At 39.2% G+C, this 10,202-nt stretch overlaps 1 protein-coding gene and 1 long non-coding RNA gene across 2 annotated transcripts in view; one reads left to right on the top strand and one right to left on the bottom strand.

Moving 5' to 3' along the window:
* The window catches only part of Shoc1 (shortage in chiasmata 1), a 66,322-nt gene extending 57,474 nt beyond the window's left edge, over positions 1-8,848 (bottom strand). Inside the window, exons 1-3 of the mRNA XM_050164645.1 lie at positions 8,789-8,848; positions 6,645-6,756; positions 4,019-4,100 (exon numbers count right to left, since the gene is read on the bottom strand). Coding sequence (XP_050020602.1) covers positions 4,019-4,100; positions 6,645-6,756; positions 8,789-8,833 — 239 coding nt within the window. The 5' untranslated portion in view covers positions 8,834-8,848. The remainder of the gene's footprint in view (positions 1-4,018; positions 4,101-6,644; positions 6,757-8,788) is intronic.
* Positions 1-10,202, top strand: part of LOC126515242 (uncharacterized) — a 55,821-nt gene that overhangs the window by 35,545 nt on the left and 10,074 nt on the right. The gene's annotated exons all lie outside the window — the stretch shown is intronic.

Raw genomic sequence — 10,202 nt, 5'->3', positions numbered from 1 at the left:
GGCGATATAAATGAAATCGCCAACTAATGGAGGAGACAGAGCCCCAGATGGCTGTCCCTTGTCACCAAATGAAGCTTCCAGTTCCAGGATTGGGGTTACTTATAATTGAGTTTTAGCCAAAGGGGTCCCATGTGAATCCCCAAACAACCCAGGCTGTTTTTAAGACTATAGGTTGCTCTCCACAAACAGATAGCAAGGCCCCATTTTTGAAGACAACACCTACACAACCCATTGAAGATGGAAAGTTGGGCTGGCTCCTACATACAACCTCAAAGTCTTTAGTACAGGAAGGCAGTCTGTACACTACCAAAGGAGAAATGTAAACACCAACCCAGCCACAACTCTTTGATCTACAATGGTGCCCTGCCTGCAACATATGCCAGTGCAATGGTGGTACACACTTGATGGGGTAACCAACCAATATCTGATTTGACTCAGGTCCCACTTCACAAGATGGAACCCATAGCTGATACTGCTTGGAGGATCAAGAGCCTGAACCTAGAGAGCCCAGGGACCCAAGACAAAACCAAATACTATTTCTAAAAACAAAACCAAAAACATAGCAATAAAGTACCTCCTAATGGCATTCTGTTATGCTCATAGATCAGTGCTTTGCTCAGCCATCACTAGAGAAGCCTTCTCCTGCAGCAGATAGGAACAAATACAGAGTCCCACAGATAGACATTAGGCGGAGAGGGATATTGAAACTAAACAGGATGTCTGCATCAAATCCCTCCCCTCGAAGCTCAGGGAACCCGGTGGAAGAGAAGGCAGAAAGAGTATTAGAGGAGCCAGAGAGGATGGTAGACACCAAGAAAACAAGTTCCTAAATCAACATGCATGGATGCAGAGACTGAGGCAGCATCCATACAGTCTGTATCATTCTGGAACAGATGGGGTCCTCGAGCTGAGAGAAGCAGACACCGTGCCCTCATCCCTAACCCAGAAGTAATCTCCAGTTGATAACCACTTCCAAAGGAAAATTTAGTTTCTTTGGAGGTTCACTGTCTTACAGTGTCATGTCAGAGCTTCTCCTTTAAAAGCTGATTTTTTAATCTTATTTTCATTATATATATATATAAAACACCTTTCCTTTTATACTACATATATATTTACCCATCTCTCTCTCTCTCTCTCTCTCTCTCTCTCTCTCTCTCTCTCTCTCTCTCTCTCTCACACACACACACACACACACACACACACACATATATATAATGGCTCCCCATTTGGTGATTTTTTTTTCCATTAAGATTTATTTATTTGGGGCTGGAGAGATGGCTCAGAGGTTAAGAGCACTGACTGTTCTTCCAGAGGTCCCAGTCCAGTACCCCCTTTAGTGTTTTAATGGAATTCTTAAGTGTGTGAAGAAGTGAGTCTCTGTTTCTTGTGTTTTCTCTCAAACTTGTATCCTTCTGTTTCTTTTGTCCAATTCCAACATGTTCATTTATGTTTGCCTTATCTTATTATCATCCTTAGAAGCCTGCTTGTTTTCTCCTGAGAGACAGAAGCAGGTGGATATGGATGGGAGGGGAGAGTGAGTGGAATGCGGAAGGGTAGAGGGAAGGAAAACTATAATCAAAATATATTATGTGAAAAAAAATCCATTTTCAATAAAAGGAAAATCATAGAAAAACCTCTGTAAAATTTCTCCCTTATTCTTGAAGAAAATACAAGATACAAGAAGAACTAGTTTAACACTCCCAGATCTGTATGTATTAATCATTGAGAGTAATTGCTTATATATGGGTCTTCATAGACTTCTGAAGCTAGGCCTTTAGCTAGTATGTTTAAAGAAAAAAGTATCATTGACACAATTGGTGCTTGGTAAAATACCCAGTCAACTCTCTTGACACAAATGGCATGAAGATCAATTTGTCCTGGTCCTCCTCGTTTCTCCTTTTCCAGCATTATCGTTTTCTTTCCGCTGGAACCTCCTCCTTTGCCTAACCCTTCAATAGTGGAGTTTTTGAGATGTCCCATCAGCACAGTTTCTGCTTTCTTTCATTATCATTCATGGGGGGGGGTATCACTTTACCCATTGTGATGCATTAATTCCTTAAAAATGCTGGATGAGTCTCTACAATGTGCGGACTCTACCCTTGGAACTAGCACTGCACTAAGAAACAGAGTCTTGTTCTCACAAGTTCATCTCAAGGACAGATATAACAGCTAAGTAAACATCAGCAGTGAAAAGTGAAGTATACTTAATATCACAAGCCATGCAGGCATCGAGTAACAGCCATGATGCTGGTGCGCTTAGAGAATGCAGCTAGTCTAAGGCCCACTGAGGAGCTATTTTGGGAGCTACCTGCATAATGATGGGAAGTGAGCCATAAAAGCCTAAAGCAGGAAACAAGCTTGGTGGATTCTAGGAAAAAGAGGAAGGTCTGAGTAACTGGAATAGAGGCCGCAGACAGGCAGAGAACAAACCATTAAAGACTTTGTAAGACATGGCAAGTACTCAGGATTGTATTCTGTTTGTTGGGACACCATTTATGGGTTATAGTTAGGTTTATGTCTTTTTAAAAATATTTTTAATTGAAATAGAAGTGTATCACTTTCCCTCCTTTTCCTTCCACCAGTTCCTCTCACGTTCCCAACTCTTAGGTTAATAGCCCCCTTTCTTTCTTTCCCTTTTCTTTTTTTTTTCCAAGACAAGATTTCTCTATATAACAGTCCACTTCTTTCTCTTTGAATATATTTGTTACACACACACACGTAACATGCTGTGTCCATTTTTGTTGTTTCTGTGTCTCTGCACTGGAAAGTCAGTAAGAGGGACTAAGAGTAGGGCAAATGCATAGAAGAAAATAAAGGAGTAAATTCTTATAACATTACAGTATATAAACTTTTCTTACATATAATATTAAGTGCACTCATGACAACAAAAACTACCCAAGTTGAACAATATCAAAGTTTGAAAGTGTGCTCCAAAGGATAGCATCAGGAAAGTGAAAAGACAAGCCAGAGGACAAGAGTATTTGTAAACTACACACACCTGAAGGAGGAATATACACCAAACACTCAAAAGCAAGCAGGCTTTTGCCCCTCTGGTTTCTAGTGGGAAGTCAAAGGTAGGAGAGTAATAGCTTGGAACCCTTCCCTGCTGGACCAGTTTGGAAGTGGCAGGACACACCCGCCAAAGGTTTTGTTTCTTTAAGCTGGAGAGGCAATGACTTCCTGTGATCCCAACCCTATAGTTATTTTTGTGTTATCCTCTAACTCGCTAGGACAGCTCTAATACAAAGGACAGATGATAAAGTACTTTGTAGGAGTATAAATAGTACAGCCGATTGGATCACACCTGGCAGTTCCTCAGTTAAACATCAGTTACTGTATGACCCAGTAATTCCAATCCTAGATAACTGTTTACACAAAAACAAGTATACAAATGTTAACAGTAGAATTACTCATAATTGCAAAAAGCAAAAACAACCTTCATGTCCTTTCTAATGAATGGGGTAAGTGAAATGGGATCTATCCATACAGCAGACTATTAGTTAGAATAAAAATGAATGAAATATGGATACAAACCACACACTGCCAAACTGCTCTTGTACTTTATATTCAATGTCTGCTTCTCAACATCATTATCCAAACTACTATATTCTGTTCTGCAACCAAGGCCCAGTTTTTTAAAAATAAGCTAAAACTGAAGGATGACTAAACCAATAAGCAATATTGATAAATATACTAGAAAATAGTCTTAAGTCTGCATTTTTAATAAAGGAAGTTTAATAATAAAATAAAGAGTTTTGCTCAAAAGATTGACATATTGACTAAAAGTATAATACCACTTAATTTCTGTGTATCTTTTGAAACATCAATGAAGAGACTAATAAGGGAAGGACACAAAGAGGCTATAAATAATTTCCAACTAGCCTCTTCTTTGTGTTTGCAATGAGGGCAATTTTTTCAAGACTAAAGTAAAAATGTGTGAGAAGGTAAATGGGCTTTTCCCGGTGTCTGGAGAACTTACTGTTTATCTTCTACAGATAAAGGGATTAGGGACACATACTTCTCAGGAAAATCCTCCACACAGAACCTTGTTGTCCATTGTTCCAAGACTGAATCATCTGTCACCTCCGGATATGAAGCAGCTTAGGCCAAAATGAACAGGCAACATTAGTTTCTAAAACATCCTTTTACTCTTAACATAAGAAAGCCAAACATCCATCATTTTCATTATGGAGTTACCTTTACTTGTTCAAACATACACTTACTTTTCCAAAGTGGTCTCTGATTCTCATCATTATAATCTGCTTCCCCCAAAAGTATCGTCTGAGTATACTAATAACTCCCTCCTTTTCACAGCTTCTCTTTGCTTAGACATCACTACCACTATGCCCAGATCACCCTGTTCAACAGTTCATGCTTTGCCTTATAAGGCCTTCATTAAGCATTCCAGTTCATTCTGATGTTCTTTCCTTGAAGGTCCATGATATGGCAAGTATAGCTTTGGTATTTAATCATAGACAGCTCTATATTGAAATTTTATGCTTCTATAGATTACTTCTTAGATTAGATCCTTGATTCCTTAAGAAGAGGGACCATATCATATTCTGCTCCAGAATATGCAACTATGCACTTGCATATTCTACCATGAGTAGTATCTCAGTCTGAGTGTCTTCTTCCCAGTATTGTTACTTTGAAGATGTTACATCTTCATCCATGCCTCATAGAAAAACAGTGGCCTTAGGTGGGAACACAGGCCACAGACACCAACATGGCCTCTGGGGGGAGCACAGGCCACAGACACCAACATGGCCTCTGGGGGGAGCACAGGCCATAGACGGTCACATGGCCTCAGGCAGCAACACAGACCACAGTAGCAAAAAAACAGGGACACCAGCAGGGTCTCCTGCAGCACTGACCACAGACACCAGCTTGCCCTCCCGTATCGGCATGGACGATGGAGGTCTTTTGAGGAGGCTTAATCCAAAACCCGAACTGTTCTTCCTCTCTGATATTTTGTTGTTGTTCAGAGCCAGCTTTTCTTGCAGCTGGGCAGCACATTGCGGGGGCAGAGCCTGCATGAGCTCCGAGCCGCTGCATGCCACCCTATGGGCCCCGCTTCCCATACCTGTTACTGCTGCACCTCTAGTTCCGCCTCTCTTCGGGCACGCCACTCACTCTACCCTTTCCCGCCTCTCCATTGCACATTCATCCATCAAAGTGGCACTGCAAACTGTTGTGTGTCACACAGTAAAATTTCTTTGCCCAAACAGTTTTACATGCAAATACTTATGGCAAGGGGTCATTGGTCTGGTTCAAGGTTTGGAGTAAACACAGCTATCACTGAAACCAGTCTCTGACTTCCTGCTGTTTCCCAGAGGCAGGGTGACCTTGAAGTTGAGCAGCACTGCTGGAGGCACCCCCACTCCAGCCCCAGGCCACTGCACACCTCTCCATCCTCGCTCAGCTTCCTGCTCCCCTCCAGGGCAAACGGCAAGAGCTGAAGCAGTGGTGACTCCCTGCTGTGGGCCTGAGCCTCCCTGAGGGCCTAGGACTGACCCCACTGAGCAAGACGTGCTCCCCCATCCTCCCCTGCTGCTGCCTCTAATTTAGCTTCTCTCCACCACACCTGGCCACACACTACCTTTTTTTTTTTTTTTTTTCCAATTTCATGAGACCACTTTTTGAAAGCATTTTCCCATGAGACCTGATCTGCTTTAGTTGTCCTGGAGACATTGCACACTCTACAGACTCATCTTCCTCTGCCTCTGTGGGTCTGTGGTCCCTCCAGTGCCGATGGCCACCACCATCTTAAATTGAGGACTGCTTCATTGTTAAATTTTACTTCAAAGAGGCAGCACTTTTATTACTCGAAATCTTATTGCTCTTTTCATGGTACTCAATAGACTTCTTTCCAAAAAAAAAAAAAAGTTTACATCACCCAAGCATTTCTTAAATGTTACCCAAATCCATTCTCCTCTTACTATACTCCAAGGATACAATGTGTGTGGAGGTCAGAGTCAGTTCTCACATCCCATCACATGGGTTCCCAGGTTCAAACTCAGGCTGTGAGGTTTGGCAGCAAGCATCCTTACCCACTGAGCAGTCTTGCTAGGCCCCAAGTCTCTACTTTTGACTCCCAGCCCCCAACCCTTCCCATTTTTTTTTTTTTTAGAAAACCAGAATTGTCTTTCTGAAATATAATTTGGCTTTTCTTATTCCTTTCCTTAAAACTGTCCAAGGGTTTCTCATATTTGCAATTGTTTAGGCAGTCTGAGCCGCTACAGCACACATCCTAGAGACTCGATGGCACAGCTGAGACCATTTACTCTTCACAGCGTGGTAGGGTAGGAAGTGTGGGAACAAGATCCAGCAGATTCGGTATCTGAAGGAGAGTTTCTTCTACTTCCTCTTGCTATGCCCTCAAGACAAAAAGGAAAAGTGGATCCTTTGGGCTATCTTATACAGGAGCACAAATCTCAAGCTTCATGACCCCTCCTCTGATACAATCACAATGGGGCTTAAATTGAGTCGTGTGGTCTCGAGGGCACGTTCAGGCTATTGTTCTACAGAGTCTTAGACCACATAAAATTTGCTCACATAGGTCTCCTCCTTTTCCTTCTTCAGTCATATGGCCTAATTTTCTTAATTTACTACACTGAAGTAACTTGTATGATATAAAAACATACCTCTTGTCCATGGACTTCTATATTCATCATCAACAACGTTTTTATCTTGATTTAAACACGGAGGGATCGGAAGCAATAAAGCATCTCTGCAAATCCTTTCTTTAACTGTGTTCTGCATGAAAAAATCATTTTAACATACACTATTTACTAATAATCAGAATATTATTGTTATAAGCTGATATAATTTCTTTAAAACTGATACATTTGTCATAAAATGTCCAATTAAAGAACCATGTAACTGAGGATAATATAAGCAAGTTGTCTTACAAATATTTTTCTATGATACACTAAAATATATGTGTGCTGGACCAAAAAAAGTATTACATCACTTAGCAATAGATAGATTTTCACTATCTCAGAATAAGTGGAATAAAAGATCATTTAAACTGATCTATATAAAATGAGGATCAAAGATACACGGAAACAGGAAAAAACCTTAATTAGTACTTCATTTAAAAAGAAAGTAATAAGAAACAATTTACATCTAATAAATTGTGTTTACGATTACTTCTGAGGTAAGTTTTTCATAAACTATATGATAACACAGAAGGCATTACTTTTCTTCTTTGGTCAGAAAGGAGCTAATTTGTGAAAACATGAATTAGTAAGACATCTCTGACTCCTTGGATATTCAGATCATTTTTTTCTATTGTCTGCTAAGCAATTTTACTTTGTCAGATCTTCATATTGTTATTTGAGTGGCTCTTAATACATCTTAGTCAGCTTTATAAAGTCTCACACCTTCTGCAAGAGCTGACATTTCTCAGCCTCCACCATGGAGTGCAATACACCAGCATTAATAAGTAACCAGGAGTTAAGAAAATATCTTTGACGACTCTTGAGTATCTGCATTTTTGCAAGTAATCCAAGCATATGTTATAACTGCATATTTGTGTCTCTCAATTATGAGAGAATAAATAAAACCTAAAGATGACTATATATATATATTTTTTAATCTCATAAAGTGCAACCGAGTTTTAGTTTACTGCAATATTTTTGTACTAGTCAATGGGGAAGGTTAATGTAATAACGGAAATGAAATTTTAACTTGTCATTTAAGGTCATAAGAACAATAAACTATTACGTGATCTCCTGCAATACATTTATTAACAATATACCTGGACTTGAAATTCCTCTCTGACATCTTTTTAAGACACTCAGCTAATGGTGAAGCTGTAAAACCTGTATTTGATGTGTGGGTACTTACACTGATCAAATGACATAATCCACTAGATGGACAAAGTATCTTTTTCATCAAGACACACTGTTATTGTCACAACAACAATGACTTGGATTACTTTTGTACCTGTTCTTTCTTTTTATGTTTGTATTCTTTTCTTTTTTTGAGGTGGGGTACCACTATACAGCCCCGGGTGGCTTGAAACTTATCTTGCTGTTTAGTTTTCCAAGTACTGGGATGATAGGCATGTGCCACCATTTCCCATGTCTCTTAAAGGAAGACCACTTCAGAATGTTAGTAAACACCCTCAAAACTTGTAAAAGTCTCGTTATTTTCTTCAGGTAGTTTCACACTTACTTTGCTATTCAATTATTTAATTCAAAAGTCCCTTACAAAAGTGGACTTTTAAAGATACATTAAAAGTTGAAACTAAGGCCTGGTGTGATGGTATACACCTTTAATTCCAGTACTAGGGAGGCAGAGGTGGGTGGATCTCTGTGAGTTTGAGTTTAGCCTGGTCTACAAAGTGAGTTCCAGGGCAGCCAGGACTTCAGAAAGAGACCCTGACTTGAAAAACAAAAACAAAACAACATAAAAATGTTGAACTAGGGCGGGTGAGCTGGCTCAGAGATTGAAGGCACTTATCACCAATGCTGATGAGCTGAGTTTGATTTCCAGGACCCACACAACAAAAAGACAGAATCAACTCTTGCAAGTTGTCCTCTCAACCTGTTCATACACACTACGGCAAGAATATGTATACACACAGACAGACAGACACACACACGCACACACATACACACAATGAGTATTTAATTGCTATAAAACCTAAAGTAATTTTAATGACCCTGAAAGCAATTAAAGATTAACCTGTGGATTACTGAAAATTATCATATACTAGATACACATAATATGTTTTCAAGAATATTTTTTAGTAAATGGATAGACGGCAGTAACATCATACCTCATGTAAATAGTCTATTGCATAATATTTGAATGCCGAAAACATAGCTCTTCCCTTCAAAGACACACAGAGTTCACTATCTAGAAATAAAAAAAATAAAATAAATGTTGGAAAAATAGCAAAGCTGAGAATAAAAGAAATCTCTCTTAACCACGAATCTTTGGTTCACTTATTTTTCAAAAGGCTCTAAATTATAAAAGTAAAGTATAAAGTAACATTTATTTTTGTGGTTGAAAATCTAATATGAAAATAATATGTGTTATTATACATTTTTCTATATTTTCTCTTGTAATTTAATTTATACAAGCTGGGTCAAGTATGTTTAATATGATAATTTAGTTGAAAGGAAGCTGGAGTCAGTGGCAAAGACTGACACGGTATTTTATCTAGGGTTATTATGCTTTGCAAATGATTTTGAAATTAAATAACCAAGGTCAAAACTCTGTCATGAAGAAGTAGAGGGCTGGAAAGATAACTCAGCAGTTAAGGACACTGACTGCTCTTGCCAAGGACCCAGGTTTGAGTACCAGCACCCACCTGTCAATACTGTCTGTTACTCCAATTCCAAAGGACCTGAAGCCCTCTTTTGACCTCCAAAGGTGCTGGTGCACAGACAGGCACTTGAGCAAAAACACCTATATGCATAAAAAGAAAATAAATAAATCTTTAAAAAGTAGTAACATAGTGGGAGGCACTAAAAGTTTTCTTAAACCCTATTTAAAAAAGAAATAGAGTAAGACTTGGGAAATTATATCTGTTCTCTTACTTAGAAAATAAAAGGCCTGAAGCTAGAATTCTCTAATTGCTAGTTCACCCGGAATAAAGCAACTATGGCATGATAAAGCTATCAGGGCCACAGACTATTGGAAATTCAACCAATCTACTTAATAAGACAATAAGCAATTAGAACAAGTAATTAGGCCAAGATGGTTCCCACATTGAGAATTCAAGGAATTGTGCCTTAGAAGTTACCCGGTATATCAAATAGCTAATATTTTTGCCATCTAAAACATCTGGAAGGAGTGGAATGTTGTGATGCATGCCTCTATTCTAAGCACCAAGGAGGAAGAAGGTGGATTTAGAGTTAAAGCCAGTTTGGGCTATACAGTGACGCCTTCTCTGAATAAAGTATGTGGGATGCTGAGATAGCTCAGTGGTCAAGGACTTGACCAGCATGCTCAAGGCTCTGGGCTCAAGCCCTATCCTTGCAAAAAGCAACAAAATAGTCTCAAGAAATCCAGATGTCAATCAGATGTTTCACATAATAGTTTATCAATAACATTTTATTGAGTTAAGTACATATTATAATACAAATGCTCTTGGCCTAGTGTGGTAGCTTGAGTGTTTTGGGCCCCCATAAACTCATAGGGAGTTGCACTATTAGGAGGTGTGGTCTTGTTGGAGGCTGAATGAC

Source organism: Alexandromys fortis, unplaced genomic scaffold (genome assembly GCF_014885135.2).
Source record: "Alexandromys fortis isolate MF-2015 unplaced genomic scaffold, M_Fortis_MF-2015_v1.1 scaffold_18, whole genome shotgun sequence".
Lineage (NCBI taxonomy): Eukaryota > Metazoa > Chordata > Mammalia > Rodentia > Cricetidae > Alexandromys > Alexandromys fortis.
This window is presented reverse-complemented; position numbering and strand designations above follow the sequence as displayed.